An 18374-nucleotide genomic window follows, 5' to 3' on the forward strand; every position below is an offset into this window, starting at 1 on the left:
TTTTAGCTGATGGAGACTCCAGGGCAGTGAATGGAAGGAGAGAAAACTAGATCTTATACTTTCCAGAGATGCTGAGTGAGCTCCACTGAAGTCTCATTTCTCCATTTCTAGATTTTATGTACCACAACTGCTTCTTTCCTACACTTCCAGATAGAAGCCGGTCAAAAGAGGTGATTCTCCTGCTATATTTAGCAATGGTTTGGCTTCACTGAGTACTGTGTGAAGTTCTGAGCCACAGAATTCAAGAAGAATGTTAAGGTCCTTGAATGTGTCCAGAGGAGGCCAACAGAGCTGGTGGAAGAGCTGGTCAGATGAGGAGTGACTGAGGACTCTGGGTTTGGCTAATTTTCTTTACTGGTCTCTTCTCCCAGGTATCCAGTAAGAGGACACATGGGAATGGTTCCAAAGTGCATCAGGGGAGGTTCAGACTTGACATTAGGAAACATTTCTTTACCGAGAGGATGGTCAAACACTGGAACAGGCTTCCTAGAGAGGTGGTCGATACCCCAAGCCCATCAGTGTTTAAAAGGCATTTGGACAATGTCCCTAGTAACTTGCTTTAACATTTGGTCAGCCCTAAAGTGGTCATGCAGTCAGACAAGATGATCATTGTAGGTCCTTTCCAACTGAAATATTCTATTCTATCCCATTCTCCTTTCCTCCTGCAGGATACTCAGCATGGTACTCCCACCAGAGATTTCAGTATACTATTTGTTTTGCCTTTCCATGTAACTCTTAAGGCCCATTACCATCCTGTGGTGCTGAGCAGCAAGAACAAGCTCTGCTCTTACACAGCTAAACATTTGGCTTAGCCTCCATCTCTGACTTTGTTTTTCCTTACATTTTCTTAGTCCCTTCATTTCCTCTGATTTTGCCTTCTGCTTGACGACCCCTCTCTTTCTTTCCCCAGCTTCATATTTTCTATTTGCAAAGACAGCTTTGGAGGAACTCTCACAAATGTTTTCTTGACAAAACAACATCCTTCCCAAAGATCTGCAACACCATCTCAAAGAAATATTTTTTACTCTTTCTGACTTTTTTTTTTTTTAAACTTTCTGACCAATTGATAAAGAAGTTCTCTTGAAGCTCTTATCTGGAAAAGATGAATAATAAAGCAAAAGTAATTCAGGGCATTAAGGTCAGGAATGAAGAATTGCTGATAGACCAAATTCTGTGCAAATAAATGTAGCATGTTGCAAACAGGAGAGAAATTCCGAATTCAAATGATAAAATTATGAGCTTTAACAAGATATTACCCCATCAGGAATGAGATTTTGGGCTTATCATGAGTAGTCAAGCACATGAAAATATCACCCCTCTGCTAATTAGTATTGAAAAAGGCAAATCAAATTTTATCAGTTATTAGTAAAGCCATAGAAAACAAAGCAGAAGACAGCATCACACCACTGTACAAATCTACCCTGGACTCTATGTACCCCTCAAAAGCGTATCTTAGATCCAGAAAGGGTCCCAGCAAGGGCAAAAAGAGTGATGGAAAGTATGGAAGAGCTTCCACAGAGGATTAGATGGGCAGTCTAAGATAACTCAGCTTGGAAAAGAGATAACCTATGGGGCACCATGAATAGTTCTACAAAATCCTGAATAGCACAGGAAGTTTGGGAGGGATTCGTTATTCAATACCCTCCCCAACACTGCATTAGAGAAGGACTCGTGCTTGCAGACCTGTTGGACTCATTAGTACATTGGAGTAGTAGGCTACCTCTCATTAGCATCCTCATCCATCACACAACCACTATGTCACAGTCACAAGTAAACCTCCAATAGACTAGGCTCCAGCAAAGCCAGGATGCCTAGTTTCTTTCTTGCCCAGCATGTAGCCAACTGATGCTGCTGTAGCCAACTTAGTGGCAGATTGAGCAGTGTGAAGCTCAGAGAACTATTCTGTGATGAAGTGATGCTTCAGTGCAGCATAAACAGCAACCAGTGGGGACAGACACAATATAGCAGTGTCCTATTGTCAACATGATAAGGCAGGTTAACCAGCAATCAGTAAAATACCTAATTTGTTATATTCTACCAGGTACAGTTCATACAATGCCAAGTACACACAGCCCCAGCTGTTCTGTGAAGAGAACTAAAGAAACCTGATGTGTCCAATATCCTGGAGACTTTTTCCCTGCAATGATCCCAGTTTCTCCTTTGTTTCTATCGCTCACCATCAAGCAGTGGTTGTGAGCCAATGTCCAGCTGATACCAGTGCAGGGAGCAGCTGAATCCCACCTGGGGCACAAATTTGGGTCTTTGCCCAACTACCAGTTTCTAGGAAGACTGTCAAAACAGAATTGGTTAGTATGTTACAGGTGACTAGGGAAGGAAGAGGATGGACAGAGCATAATGTCAGGTTTGTTTCTTCAGCGAGACTAGGCTAAATGCAAGAGTGCATTGAAAAAGACCACACAAAACCAAAGTGTGCTGTGAAGAACCAGAAAAACTTGCCTTGCTTTCTGCTTCTGTACTGCTATCTAGTGGCTTCTTGCAGGCAGAAAAGGAAAGGTAGAGAATTCCCACAAAAACATCAGTTTGCAGCTCATTAGCCTTACCACACTCAATGTGCTGCCAGTTTGTGCACAGTTGGATAATCTCTTAATGGGTGAACGGGCTCTAAGTGCCACCTGCACATCTCTAGGGCTCATTTTGAAATACCTGTTCCAAGATCCACTGACATGAGTGGAAGTAATGAAAAAGCATAGGGAGCTTCTACCTATTTGCATGTACTGCATATCCAAGGTGAGGTTCTTGCTCTACACAATCTTTGCAGGGTCTGTTTACCAAGTAATGGCACAGCAGAAAGGAAACTTTAATGAAGACTTTGGTTATCAGATATTCTAGAACTTGATTTTACATGTAAAACTCACTGATATAAGAATTAGTCTGAATTAGTCTGTAATATCAAGAAAAAAAAAGCCTTATGGACAAGCAGTTTTCATGCTTAGCAGGCTTAAGGATGGTCCTCAAATGCCTTAAGAGCATGACGGGTTGGATCAGATAATTTTGGAAACCCCACAATTGTTTAACTCTGATCCCAGTAGATGTTGATTTGGTAAAAGCTGCAGAAAGCAGAAATTGCTGAAGATGTTGCCTGAGATCTAGTTCAAAAACCAGATCAGACTTCCTCCAGCTCTGGTCATGGGCTAGAGCCCACAGCAGTGACATGCTCAGCCAGGCAGAAAGTAAGCAATGTCTGCAGCAGGGCCAGTGATTTTAATTTAGTAGTTGTTACTAATAGTTGAATACAAAAATACAGTCTAACACTAGCAGGTCCTTTTTAGTTTTGTACCTTCTTAACACAAGGCAACATATGACATGAAGACAGAAAATGGCAGAGCAGGTTTCCTCCATTGTTTTTCCTGGCCTAGGGATCAGCAATCACCTAATATCTGTGCTCCCACACTGAGCCCTTCAGTCAACCATCAATTCATCTTTGCATTTTCAACCTTTTAGGCCTGCTGCAACAGGCAGCCCCAGGACAATACACAGCACAAGTGAAAATACAAAGCACACCAAGGTCACCTATCCCAACTTGTTTTCCACTTCCTTCCTCAACAGGATGAGGAGACTTTCCCTCCTCCGTGGGTCTTTGCAAGTATGCTCACCTGCAGTATCTCACCTTAGCCAAGCTCTCCAGGACTGCTGGGGGAAATCACTCCCTTCTCTACCCAGCTCAACCTCTCCCATCTCTGACAGCTAGAGGAAGGATGGGTAACTAACTGCTCCACTGACCCCAGCTCCCCTTAAAGCACAACCAGATCATAGCCCCAAGTGTCTCAGTTGTTAACATAAATACCTACTGATTTTATTATTGCTCCTTTATGCCTCATTGGATAACACAGCTATGTTATGTTGTTTGCATGACTCTCTTGAAAATTATGAACTCAGTGACAGAATGTGTGTGATAAATCTGCAAGCATTCCTCGTAGCAGTAATGTCTGCTTTAGGTATTCCACATTGCTGCTTGGGATGAGCTTCAGGACAAAATTTGTACTGACCAATATCTGGTAAGAGTTGGTCTCTCTCATGCCTGTTCTACTTTTCTGCTCTTTCAGGAAGTCCTCAGCCTCTGTTTAAAAATGTGTTCTTAAAAACAATTGGGGAAAATTATTCTTCCACTTAAAGCTGAATTGGGTGTGTTGTATCTATTGCTCAACAACACATAAAGCGTTGATTCATCCTCATGAGGCTGCCTCCATTTATTTATTTTAAGTAAAACAAAGTTTAGTTTTGCAGAGAATAAAAGCCAAGAGGCGTGTCTAACTGAGGAGCAATGGAGGAAAAGTGCTGGGCCACAGATACTCCCCATTTATGAGCTAAAAGCCATCAAAAAAATCCAATGTAAGACATCAGAGTTGTTTGGTATCTAGAAGGTTATAAAGGCAAGGAAAACTTTCAGCCAATATTTTGTGCAATGTCCATGACTTCTCCATGAGCTAATAAAAGTAGGAATTTAATTAACTTTACAAAGTAATTAATTTTTGTTCAGTTGTTTTAGAGGCCTGGAAGTGAGACTTTCCACCCTGAGAACTTCTCAGGGCATAAACAAGCCCAAGGAGAAAGCCACAGAAAATGTTACGTATTTTGCAGAGGAAAAAACACTTTGTCACAGTTCTCTGAAAACAAGCTGTGAATATTCTTCACATTGAAATATTGATCTTGTAGACTCTGTGCACATCCCATGAGGAGGTGAGCATCAATAGCTCCTCCATATTTAACTGTGGGTGGACAGGAATTAGTACATTGCATTACTGAGCTGTTTTCAGGGCTGGGTATACCTGACTAATGAAAATACAACATTTGTATATTGAAATACCAATGCTACCAAGTTTTTCCATGTGTCATCTTTGTCATAGCAGCTACAAGATTGCTTCTGCCCTCTGATGGCATGGAGTTTTTTGTAGCTGGCAGATAAAAAACACAGTGAATACAAACTTAAAAAAAAAAAAAAAAAATGTGTGGTTTTCCTTTTGTGATTAAATAGCTATTCTGGCACTTCTTCTTTTTTCCAAGAAGGAAGAGAGAATATGAAGCAGATAAACATGTTAACTTTCCTCAGGGTTTGATAAGTGGTTCTGAAAATTTCCATTCAAGCCAGTAGCGTTTCTGTTTCTGGAACAGGCTGATAAAGTTTTTAATTAGAAGCGTAGATTTTATTTGTTTTATTAGAATGATGTGAATAATGCTTCAGTAGTCCAGTCATGTTTAGTTGCTGAACAGAGGGAGCAGCTAACATTCTGCAAACTATTTAATATCCCAGCAATGACAAAGGCAATCATGCATATAGTCCTTAGTGTATTATATAAATGTTTTCCTCTGTATGGATCTCATCTTCCAGGGCACTATGGTTTCCTGCACCTTCTGGCCTCCAAAATGCAATGAAGCTGCACAAAAGAGTAAAAGCCATACTGTTAAATAAGAAACAGACAATAGAAACACAGAAAAGCAGATAGCTAAATCAATCAGCTCACTGTAAAATATGCAAAACTAGTTATTTCAACATGACTTATAATGAATCATTTTTCCATTTATGAGATAACACACACTTGACTTTTGCATGCTCCCTAATGCAATAAACTGACAGTTATACTCATTTTTGCTTACTAACTAATGATAAGTAGCAGGATATTTTTTTTTCTTTTTACAATGTTTCCTATTAACTTGAGATTAAAAAAGAAAAACAAAGTTTATAGTGGAGTGGTCAGCATACTGGCAACATTTTCTTTCTGCAACCTAGGTTGTCCTATTAGTTAAAGCAGAAACGGAATACTTACTTTGCAAAGCCACCCGTCTTCTTCGTATTGTATAAATATTCTAAGGACCATCCAGAATTAAAATAAAGAAAAGAAAGAAAACATACTTTTCTTTAAACCATCAGAAGCAAATAAAGTAGCAGGTTCAAAAAAAATCAAGTGTAAGCAAACTTGAAGAAACTAAATAAGGGAACTTTAAGCAGATGCTTTCAGTATAGGAAATCCCCATTATTTCCATGAAATCTAATTCATATGGCTTGGTCAGACCAAGAGCCTTTACGGAGAAAGTCTGACACATAGGAAAATATTGGATATAGTTATATGAAACCAGTGCTCCTCCCATTAAAGAGGACTGGAACAACATGGCAACTGAGGAATGAGTCGGAGGAAACGAGTCAGGCAGGAGCAGTGGTCTTGTATCACACATCTCACCAGACCCTGGGTTGCCTGGTTGCTAAGGAGTCTGAGATATAAAATAACAAGACCACATTGGCCCTTGCTGTTCTGTGCCCCAGAGGCTAAGGGGGAGCTGAGCAAGCAACCACAGCGCAGGGTGCAGAATGAGGCCATCCAGAGACCCTAGCTCACTTCTCTGAAGCAGAAGGCGTGGCATCTGCCACCTCTATGATTAGACGTACCTGACCCGTCCTTGACCCATCTGTGAAAAGTACTTACGTCTAGTGAGAAACAGAGCCAAAATCAGGATGACTAGAAGTACTGCACATAAACCAATCCCGATGTACACCCCATTTTCTGAATACTGCTGAATGGGAAGTGATACAGACACGTTCTGTCAAACACAAACCAGATGAGCATTAACATCAGCACAAGCAAAAAGCTCATACACAACTCAAGGCTATTTGTGTGTTTTGCAACCCTGCAGTACAAGTACACTTGAGAGCAAGAGCCTAATTTGAAATAACAGGACTAGTTTCAAGCAGCATCACTGCAACAGTCGTGTGAACCATAATGTTAAACACTATTCTTGAGAGAGTGAAAGGACCTGAAGTTATGACAAATCCCATTTGTTCAGGTTTAATACTATTTGGTGAATATTTTATTTATTTTTTTATGAGTAAAATATCTCCAGGTGTCACACTCACACACCCCCTTTTTGTCTGCTTATTCAGTAGTTATTCAAGGCTTTATACCAACAAATAAACATGCCTTCTCCTTTCATTGGTCTTTATTTAGACAAAACTTCTTTCTGAAGCCAGCCATTAGATATCTGACCTCTCATTAGGAACTCAGGCCTGGGAGGATGCTGAAGCGCAGTACGGTCCCTGACCTACATTCTGCACAGGGACCACTATGAGTGCCCACAGCATGTGCAGCCTTGTAGCACATCACAGCAGGCCTTCCCAAAGGCTAGCTTGGTTGTCTTCTCTTCCTGATAAAACTGGGGTGATATTACTGCCTGTCACCCTGCGATACGGGCTGGAGGACTCAGCAGGGCAGACGCAGAGCTGCGTGTTTGAACCCCAACGCAAGGGGAGTGTGGGTGCATCGCTACGCTGTCAGGCGGCCCAGTTTCCACTCTTCCCCACACCCTGCCATACCTGCAGGTTTGAGGTTATATCCAAGCAGTCTGAGGTGCTTGAGCAGAGACTAGAGGCCTGAAAGGCAATATAGATGTTGCTAAAGCTCTTCCTGCATTAGTAGGAAGTACTTTATGCACGCAAAGCAGTTTTTGTTTCCCCTTTAATAATGAGCACCTAAGTGTTCTTTCATAAGCACTAAATGTACAGTCTACAAAAAAATCCCCAAAACATTATTTTGCAATCAAACTGAAGCAATGCATGTGAACTGTAGGGATGACCCAATAACATCTCATGTCTACCCACTTTGTCTAGGTGTGCTATAGCACAACAGAGATGCTTACAGTCTGAGGAGCTTCTGAAGCAGAAACCGATGGCCATGTTCTTCCAATGGTAAAGGATGACTCGCTGGCGGTCCCAGAAGCTGAGCAAAGGCAAGACAAAAATATCACTTGCACAAAGAACCATTCTTCCTTGACAGAGAGAAAATTGTGTTGCTGAATTGGGACCACTGAACTTAAGTATCTCTCTATCAGGAGTCTTGGCTCTGCATATCATAAAGGGGTTGGCGCCTTCAGAGGGCAGCACAAAACTCTGAATATTGGAGCCTCTGCTGCCCTTTGCAGAGCTTTCAATTCCTTCCAGGAAACACTTAGCTCTTGCTGTTATCTCAGTGCAGGGCCTAGAAGGAAGGAATTACCAAGGTAGGCACCATCTTTTGGAGCCAAAAAGAGGCAGTGATCCTTTTAAGTTCCCAGACAGCTATTCAATAAACAGATTGACCAAAGTGGGATACGTTTACATAAAGACCTGCAGCATATTTTGAGGTAATTTCCCAGAGCAAAGCCGTTTGCAATATTTAAAATTCAGAGCTACAAACTTAAGTCTTCCATATCATCAGTCTCAGTTTCCCCATGTGTTGTCAGATGATCTACAACACTCCTGAAAACAAAGTCTCCTATTCACATTATGACAACACCAGCTGGCTCCTTTGATGTTTTAAATTGTTACCCTTATCCCAGAAGCTTTATTTTGAAGAGGACAGAATAATCTGCTTCACTGTTCTCTTACACTGAAGATGCTGGAGTATTTCTCCATCACAGGCACATAGCCATATGTCTTTTCCAGTCTCCCTCTGTATAAACATGCATGTATTAACTTGTATCCTGAAAACATACAAAATTGTTCCACCAGCAGCTAAGGAAGATGTGACAGGGTTAAGAAAACCCGTGAGTTCTAAGATTGGAAGCCATGTTATTTGCAACTAGAACGGAGAGAGTCTGAGAAAGTTTTCACTTCTTCTTCCAAAAAGGAAATGCAACTGTTGTAACATTTTAGAACTGCTTAGCTGGAAACATCTAAGATGGAGGGAGAAATACAAATGGCATACCTGATTTTTCTTTCAAAATCCAGAGAATAAGCTACTGTTACACTATGAGCTCTCTCTTGCGCACTGGAAATTAAAATTGTCTTTTTCAGACTGAAAAAGATGCAGCTGAGTGGGTATATGATAGAAGTCTGTAAACTTGTGAGTGGAATGGAGAAACTGAGTGAAGAAGAGTCATTCACTGTCTCTTCCACTACAGTGAGGGAACTGACATTATTAAATATGCATAGGCTACAGAGGATGTGGGTAGCCTCTGAGACACACATTATAGCAGGGTAGAAGAATACTTTGGTGCTGTATCACAAAATTACTGCCCTGTTTCTACAATCCTCCTTAAACATCTGCTGTTGACTGGTACTGAGATAGGATCCTGAATCAGACACACTTTTGTGCTAGCCCAATGAAACAGTTCTATGTTAGAAAGCACCAAATAAATTGAGTAAATAGTAGGCACACTCAACTCCTAAAAAATTGTGGTTTACTCTTCATGGGATGTGTTTTCAGAAGACAAGGAAAGATTTTATACCACAAAGAAAACAACATACCAAAACAACAGCCACAAGAAAAAACACTTGCAGCACCAATAAAACATCTACTTATGCATAACACCTGGAAGCAAACTTCCTCCCATGTATACATGTTCCTTCTGTTGGAGTCTCTATATACTGTCAGTCAGAATTTAAATCCAAGTTCTGCTATCTGGTTCTATGGCAATGTTTAGTAAATTTTAGCCAAGACATTTCTATCATATACTGTTTCCTTCCTAAGATCCTCATTTGCAATATAGCTTATATATGCTATTGAGATTAATACTTGGATAAAAGTTACCTGAGGTCTGTTCAGAGGTGTAAGTGTGAGGACTTGCAGTAGAGATCCTAGCTGATGTTAAAAAATAAAACAAAACCAACATATGTTATAATTAACCTTAGTGTGCACTTTTGTAGTGAAAAAGAGAAAATGTTTCCATAATAAAAATTAGCTAGCACCAGCTACACAGTACATCTGTCAGCCACTTGTTCTGTATATTATTATGCATTTTACAAACAAGAGAAAAACTAAAAATCAAAGGAAGAGTTAATAAAAAAAATTTGTCTATACTAATTTTGTGTCCCTGGGCTTTACACTGGAATGAAGCAGGGGAAATGAAACACCGTTTTCTATCAAACGTGTGCAAGTATAACGCTTCGGATGAATTAAGTACTCTATGCTGCCCTTTCTCTTAAATTCTTCAAATAGTGCTTCTAAGAAAACTCACCATGAAACAAAGCACCAGATCCTTTTTTTTTTTTAATTTCAGTGACCGCGCTGGGATTACAACAATGCCAAAAACAGCTTAACTTAAACACCACTAACGGCAGATCTGCAAAGTCCTAAAGATCAGTCCTATGGATGATTATAGAAATAATTTCCACCACAAGCTTTGAAATCCAGACTCAACAGCAGATTTCCCACAAAAGCACTGCCACAAGGGAGAGCCTCTGCACTCACCTTTCTCTATCACAACGTTGTGATTACTTGTCTGATCATTGAACCACCCTGAGATCTCAACGCGGCAGCAGTATATCCCACTGTCTGCTTCCTCGGCGTTCACGATCGTGAGGGACACGTCGCCCATCAGCAGGTTCCCTTTCAACGTATACCTGCTGTTGTACTGCTCTGTCACCTTCCATCCATCTGTCCAGATAATGGTTTGATAGCATTTTGAAACAGGGCAGCTGCCACGACCCCAGCACATTGACGTGAGGTCTTCTCCCCTCCTAACACGGTAAAAGCAGGGCACAGTGATATTCTGACCAACATTTCCTTTCACAACTGATCCCGATACTGCAGGACCTGTGGACAAAAAGACAAACATATTTGTTGAGCTCAGTGCACGCAATTGGAAGTTTCTTGTGCATCTTGCACGACCCAATACCTCCACCTCACAAACACCACCAGGCACTGTTGCATTAGGTTTTCCACTAACAGATATGAATCTCAGAAGGACTGATGCAGCAAGGGATAGTGATCGGGCCAGCAATTTGTTCAGAATATGTTTCTAGCCAGAGAATGAAGAAACTCCCTACCTGCAGAGGCTACAGAAAGCGTTAAGAGGCGAAGACAGAACAGAGTTTGGATCTGCACAACTCTGTGGCTTCTCTTTAGCCATATCCACTCTGTTAGCTCAATATTTTACCTTAGTTTAGGGTCAATCTAAGGCACACATAGGGGAACAGTGAGACACTGACTTTCATTAAAGCCACTGTGGGAAACCTTTCCTCTCTTTCAATGAGAAGCCACTGAATGGCACGTTTCATCTGAACGATCACTGCTGAACTTGTTTCCATTTTTCCTGCCTAACAACAGATTTTTCCTGTTCCTATCAAAGAGATTTTTCAGAGCTTTTCTGAGAAATTTTATGTCCTCTTTCTCTACTCCTTATTTTCTTCCCTCATTCTTATGCAGTTTCTAACTTGCTTGGTTCCCATTAAAGGGCATTTTTCACATTTCCAGAAGGCTGTGTCACCCTATTCAAATCAAAACACTGAGACCTAGTAGTCAGTAACCCATTCATCGTAGTGAGACAGTTTCTTTTGCTGTATTTAGACCACTCCAGTCAGTATTCCTTTTAGGAAGGTTTTAATAAAAGCTGCGTTAAGTGTCAGCCAAAATCATTTGTGCTCTGGTGATCCAGTCATAGCCATCCTGTAACCACTTTCTCCTAACAGGTCATGCACTGGGGCTCCTAAGGTGCATGTTCTGTCTGCTGGTGCTTCAAAGAAAACCATTTGCCATACACTTACTAATACATATTCCTTACCAAATTCAATAACATGGATCACGTGTAAATATTTTTATCTATCCATATTAACATTTCAGAGATATAAATTGCTGCAGCAAGTACAGGCAACAATCTCTATTAAAAGTCTAGGCCAGTCTATAATTAGGAAGGGAGTTCCCCGAGGCAGGTCAGCCAACATGGGCCAGTAGATCCCAAGCACCACATGGCTTGATTACAGTTGTCCCTTCTGAAAAAGCTGTTTGCCCAGCTCAACTCTTATTTTCCTAAGCTATTATAGTTTAAAAAATAAGTCTGCATACAAATACTTTGCCACAATGGCATAATAGAAACTAATTTTGGAAAAGAATGTATTTTACTTAATATAAAAAAGTGAGCTCTAAATGAATCTCATTATAAAAGGCTTTATAAAGAACTACAACAAACAATATCTGCAATATCCCTTTTGTTTCTACAGATCATATCCTACAACAAAATTTTTAATGTCTATCTGCCTATACGAGTACTACTCTGTAACCTATTGTTTTCAGTGCTATTGCCTTTAATAGTAATATTTATTTCTTTCCTTCCTTTCTCAGAATAAGAAAGGAGAAATCATCAGTTTGTCCCAATAAAATTTCATATTGGCTAAAAACACACCAGAAGCCACAGCTGACTTTTGCCCTGTCTTCCTAAGCATTCACCTCCACAAAGCCTTTTGAAGGGAAATACCCTTGTTTTACATCTTTTCTAAAATGATTTGAAGTTCTCTCCCCATTTCAGATCATCATTATCTAAAAAAATCCCCAAAGATCTTTCACTAATACGAATAGCAGACAGCCCAAGAATCAGTGTCTTTAAAACCATCATACCCTCAACATGATTTTGTTTTCAAAAGGAGACAAGGCCATCAGAAGACTATCAGGCCACTGTGACAAAGTCCTATTCATAACACAGCACTGCAGTTTCTGTGCCATGTGGACACTCTTCCCATTGTAACAGAAAAATCTCTCTCTTTTCAACCCTCAGAAACATTGATGCATGTTACTGCCATCTACCTCCACCTATTCACTTAGGCCCACTTAGTTACCTGTAAGCAGGATCAGAAGAACCCAGTTCTTGCAGAAACAAGATGACATTGTGGCTGGAGACAAGGAATAACCCTCCTCTTGTTCACCCTTCGGGCACCTACATTCAAGAAAACATCTTCTTCATAAACTTCTGGTTTTACTTTTTACTACGTCACCTTCAGACGTAGCTGAGGGTGTCCTTTAGTCTAATCTGGATTGTCTTTCCTGTGGTTAGTCTGTTAGTATCTACCAGAACAGCGAAGTGCTGCTGCAGACAGTGTACACAGCTGAAGTCTTGCTGACTGTGGTTTGACTAAAAGGCTAAAATACTTTGCAGCACTTCAGAAATCTGCTTCTCCTTTTCCCCAGATCTGCTTGATGACAAGCAAATGAAACTGCTGTCAGCAACACTGAGCTGACACAACTATCAGCCATCGCCCTATACTGCTTCCCACACCTTTTTTTGCCCTAATAGATAAAATTTTGGGTAAGAGATTACATAGGATATGTAACAGACTGTGATAAACAAAAAGGACTTGGCAAAATAACAGATTCCTAGGAAGAATTACTCAAGCATTTAATCATAAGTTTCTGGTTCTAATACTTGAAAGCAGCTCAGAGCATCTTTAGGCAAATGCTGTTTTCTTTGTAGGCTATAATTTGGTTGTATTGGAAGCTGCCGTACTGTTACACAGTTATAGCCTAATAGGGTTGCAGTCCTTCATCACCTGACTTAAAAATTCTGTATGCATCGGGGATTTTTGCAATTTATAGTAACACACAGAATACAGAGGTCACTTTAAAAGTAGCATGAAAACCGTGTCACCTCAGGTTCAAGGCTCGTTTTAACAAACTGTTGCTGAAATATAGCTTTTGAGAAATGGTGTTCCCTGGCCACTCTCCCTCTCCCTGGATTACCTAACTCTTCTTGAGGACATCGTGTCTTTTTATATTGTTTGGATCAGAACTGCAACTGTGATCAAGTGTATTTAATCTAGGGCCAACAAATGTTCTTTGCTGAAGTAACTAATCTACTTTACGTTGTTTTATACAGATAAAATTGTTGTAAAGAGTTACTTTTTATCAATAACTGAAACAGCAGAAATGCTGCCAAAAAACACACTCTAAAACATACACTAGGCTAGAACCAGAACAACAGAGCTTACTAGCACCTACTACCTTATGTGAAAGCAGTCACCAAAGTGACACTTTAAGTGAAAAGGAAGAAAAACAAGGGATTAAAGTAGCCAAGAGTCAAACACTAGCAACATACCTGTAGGAAAGAGCTGAGAGAAGGAGGTAGAAGGGGATCTTTGTATGCAGTCCTTAAGCAGGACTCTTTTAAGAAAATGCTTCCTCTTTGTTCCTCCTTTCTGAGGAAACAGGAAACTGCAGACAATTGCTACAGGAACAATTCTGATTAGGATCCTGAAACTGCTCTGCACAAATGGAAAAGGTAGGACAACCTGCAGGTGACTGCATCCACCACAGCTGTGACATAACGCATGGCACGGGCTGATGAACTCTTGGTGGTTTAGTGTGTGACAAACACCCACCCACAGACGAGAACATGTCCCTTCTGCCAGTTACCAGCAATAACGTGCAGCGTGCACGGGTCCACGCTGATTCTCCCTCTGCATGGGCCATGGCAGAGCTCTGAAATGAGTAAATAGCATGAGAAAAGAAGGAAACTTATCCCAGAGCTCTGCCTGAGCCCATTCCACTCACTTCACCCAGCTTGCTTGCTCATACAACAGTCTGCAGCAGTTTGGGTGCTGTTCTGCTGGCTGTATCCCCAGGAAAGCTGCTCTGGTCACACAGTAAGAGAATGTGAGAGCTACAGGGCAATGGTTAACCAATTTGCTTTGGATTTCATCTCCAGCACAGATCACACGGAATGCCTTGACATCATTTCTGAGTTCCTACATGCTGGTTTTCCACCTTTTGTGTGTGTGTGTGTGTGCGTGCAAGAAATTAGCACCATTTCTGCAGAAAAGGTGCCAACATCATCTTCTGCATTCAGCCCTTTAAGTAGCTGCACGTTTTTTTCTTGAATCAGAGCATACAGCCAGATCACACTGTGTGAAAATAAACCAAACCAAACCTATAAGTATTGAACTAAATTTAAAGTATTGTTGGAAACATCTCTTCATTGTGCTATTTTAAAGCCATATCATAAATAGGTTTTCTTTTTTCCCCACCAAGATGATCAGAGCTACAAACTTTCCCCTTTTGTCCACTGGTGACTCACTTGTCTTCTCTGTAACAAGAGCTTTTGGAACTTCTCAAGTAACTGTACTTCCGTTATCCCTGTGCTTGTTCAGACAGCATAATAGAAGGGCTGGGCTTTTTTCTTTTCCTTCCTTTTTTTTTTAATTAAGAAAACATCCAACAAAATGCTGCTTAACACCTGATACTAACTTTATCTCATCAAGTGTCATAAGGCATGTATAATCCAACACATATTGTACACATGAACATTTCAGGGATAGAGTATTTTAAATGTTATCACATCTAAAAATAAAATTAGGACTTGCTGAGATAAGAAAAGATATCATCAGGAGCAGGTTAATTAAGACACTAGAAAAGACAACATTTATCATCTCATTTGTTAGCGAGTCACATCATCCTAGAGAATGTGAAATGCCCATTTCCCTAGAGTAACAGGCAGATGTCACCCACTGCCTTCACCACAGTTAGTCTGTCGTTATCCCAAAGTGAAGATGTAACAGAAAAGGAGAAAACCATCGTTGCTTTGACCTGACAAAGGAGGGGAAAGTCATTGTTTCGGCTGGGAAAAAAAAAAAAAAAAAAAGCCCAGGAAGCCTCCCACAGCTTTCTAGGGGTTTGTGTTAAACATAGAAAAAAATAATCTCAAATAAACAAGTTATTCATAAAACTTTTTGGAGAGTGAAAGCAGCCTCAGGTATTTTTTAAATTACATGATCCTCATTCACCTCCATGGTTTCACAACAAAGCTCACTGCAATTCCAGCTGCTGCTAGAATGCAGCTTGTGTACTATTTTGAAATTACGGAACCGAGGCCTATGACTTTATTAAAAGCATAAAAATTAGACAAAAATCAACAGAAGACCATTGAGCATCCACGACAGTTCTTTTTGAATGGCAAAGTTAAACCATCCATGACAAACTGTAGTTCCACAGTGCAGGACTTCTCTTATCCAGCACTAAATGTTTCTTCAGATCTTCCACATGAAACAACATTTGCAAAGTAGATACAAAATTAATTCTGCTCACTTGCAGCAGTCTTAGCTACTTACAAGGAATAAAATTCAGATCTACTCCAGGGAGAAGGAAGGAAACAGTGGTGGCTGAATAAAGGACAAAGGTGTTAACTTTGTGAAATTCTTCATACATTTCTTTAAAATCCATGTTTCTACTTCTTTATTGCTACTTACGATGTCATGTGCACTTAAAATAGCCGATGATGTCCTCCAGTGAGTCATAGTCTTGCTTCAGTTCATTTCATCTTTATCTGCACCAAGTTCAACCCCTACCACCCAACAGCTGAGAACTTCTGCCTGCCCATTTCAGTAACATTTCTGAAAACAACAGAATTATGAAATGAAACAGAGACACAGCTTGTTAAATTGTCATTAAAAACAAGAGTTTGTGTGAGTTCCCACAGCCAAAAGTTTAGCTGCTGTACATACTTTGGCAAACATACACACTACGGTGTTACACGGCAAAAAGACTCGAGTAGGATTTCCCTGACAGGAGGGGAAGGGTAAAGAAGTCACTTCTTCACTATGAAATCACACTTCTCCTCTTGCTACGGGGGATGATCCAACTCAAATGTTTTCAAACATGGTTGATAGGCTTCCACTTGATGGGCTACTTGCAGGTTCTTTCAAACCTGAAGTTCTCAATCAGCATAAAGGCTAATTATCCAGCCAGACTCTGCTTCCTGAGAGGGCACAGGGCCTACCTAAAAGGCAAATACAGAGCATCTGCACTGTAAAATGATTCACTTCATGTGGGTATATTAACTATGCAGGAAATATAAGTTAGTCTAAGCATCTGTGTGTTAAAGGAAAAAAAGCAGGCATTTTTGTAAGCTCAAGACTGGTTATGATTTACATCTAAGATACTTTAAATCCAATTAATTGTCATTAATTTAGCTGTTGAGATTCCTGACAGTCCATCTCTCTGTAAAGCAAATTACACCACATTACATCCGTGATAAAGGAATGCTTAGGTTCTCTTTAATTAAAAAGCTAGAAAGGAATGGATTTTGCAGACTTGACACTAATTTTATTTTTAATATTGAATAACATATTCCTGAAAATACCCACTAAAATTGTAAACAGCTAGCACTACTTGAAATTAAGGAACTGTCAACAGCAATTCCTCTGTCATATCCCTCACTTGCTTCCACACTATAAAGCAATTAAAAAAAAAACAACCCCAACAACAAAACAAACATATATAAAAAAGCAGAAAGTGACAAATGAAAGTCCAACACAAAAAGCTAACTTTAATCTGTGGCTACCATCTCACATGATACATTTAACAAAAAGTATACTTTTTAGTTTCTATCAATAAACAAACAGCTCACAAAATATTAAACATTTTAATCTGCCTAGTCACTCACAACCTCCAACAGGTGTACACCAAATGCTTCATCTGCTTGTACAACAGCAAAACAAAATACAACATGTACCCTCAGCATCCATTTTGCCTCTCACCACGGTTAGCTAACAAAAACAAAAGAGTTTTGTTCATGTCATTTCATCAATAATGCTACACATAGCTGCATCTTTGTCTAAAACTTGATCTCTCTTGCCACTGGAACGCTCTCTCTGCTTTTCAATCTGTCCAATACAGTTGCTGCCATCATCAGGATCCACTTTTTCCACTTTCACTCCTAGTCCTCCCTCTGAATGAGGCAGATCATCAGGCAAGGAAGCCAGGCAGTTCTGAATCATCTCTACAACTCGCTCCAAGTGCTTCTGAAATCGCTCTGCTGTTTCCAAACGCTGACGTTTCTGCACCTCCATCATGACTCTCAGTGTCTCCCTGGCTTGGTGAGGGCGATACTCATTTATAAGATGATGGACATGAACAAAAAGCAGTTTCAAGTCTTCCAGTTTCTCTTCTCGCTTTATACTCCCTGGACTCCTTATCAAGATATCCAAGAGGTCCAAAAAGTTGACCAGGATAGACATATTAAGTTTTCTTAATTCCTTTTTGTGATCAAACTGCATAGGATGCAACCGTTCAATACCCTGGCTCTCCAAGGGTCGAATAATCAGATCATCACATTGAAACTGATTACCAAACATCATATAACTGTCTTTCACAGGTGGAGGTGGCTTTGGAGCCAGGCCTTTACGGATATTTTCATCAGTATATTCTTTTATATATTGCATTGGAGGTGGAGGAAGGGCACTCACTTGCTGAGGTTCACCCATTTTTGCCAGATGAAAACACCTAAGGAATGTCCCAAGAAAGATATATTAAAAAAATTGTGTGACAATCTTATCATATAAATAGAAATAAAGGTAATTGAAGAGAGCTGGCTGAGAGAAAACAAGACAGAAGAAAAACATCTCAGTATGTAGAATACACGAAACTCCCGAATAAATCCATGTCAGCTTTTCACTACGGTACACTCTTAGCAGGGACAGCTTCACTAGGAGCACATAAAACATTCCCTTCTCGAACCACGGAAGACCCCCGGAAGCCCAGCCTGTAAGGAGCAGCCACCGGAAGGGGGCAGACCCCGTCCCTCGCTGAGCTCTGACCCCATAACAACACGCCCCGCCAGAGGGGAAACCGCGCAGCCCGGCGGAGGCCAAGAGCCGCCCTCAGGGGAGGATGCGGCCTCGCGCCCCG

The 18374-nt window shown here is 40.5% G+C and overlaps 2 protein-coding genes across 3 annotated transcripts; both read right to left on the reverse strand.

Moving 5' to 3' along the window:
- Positions 1 to 5299: 5299 nt before the first annotated feature.
- HAVCR2 (hepatitis A virus cellular receptor 2) lies at positions 5300 to 12656 on the reverse strand. Of its 2 annotated transcripts, XM_010167081.2 has the most exons (8): positions 12536 to 12656; positions 10176 to 10520; positions 9516 to 9566; positions 7645 to 7724; positions 7322 to 7378; positions 6438 to 6552; positions 5784 to 5823; positions 5300 to 5393 (listed from the first exon to the last, which is right to left on the reverse strand). In XM_010167081.2, exons 1-8 carry the CDS (start codon positions 12582 to 12584, stop codon positions 5300 to 5302), a joined length of 831 nt encoding a protein of 276 aa, XP_010165383.1. In that variant the 5' UTR covers positions 12585 to 12656. The 2 variants fall into 2 exon arrangements, with proteins under 2 accessions (XP_010165383.1, XP_028940599.1); XM_029084766.1 differs by lacking the exon at positions 9516 to 9566 and having other exon boundaries at positions 12536 to 12584.
- A 4339-nt stretch (positions 12657 to 16995) lies between these two features.
- Positions 16996 to 17965, reverse strand: MED7 (mediator complex subunit 7). Its single transcript, XM_010167082.1, has one exon. It carries the CDS (start codon positions 17948 to 17950, stop codon positions 17258 to 17260), a length of 693 nt encoding a protein of 230 aa, XP_010165384.1. The 5' UTR covers positions 17951 to 17965; the 3' UTR covers positions 16996 to 17257.
- Between the last annotated feature and the right edge of the window lie 409 nt (positions 17966 to 18374).

Source organism: Antrostomus carolinensis, unplaced genomic scaffold (assembly GCF_000700745.2).
Source record: "Antrostomus carolinensis isolate BGI_N321 unplaced genomic scaffold, ASM70074v2 scaffold7134, whole genome shotgun sequence".
Classification (NCBI taxonomy): Eukaryota; Metazoa; Chordata; class Aves; order Caprimulgiformes; family Caprimulgidae; genus Antrostomus; species Antrostomus carolinensis.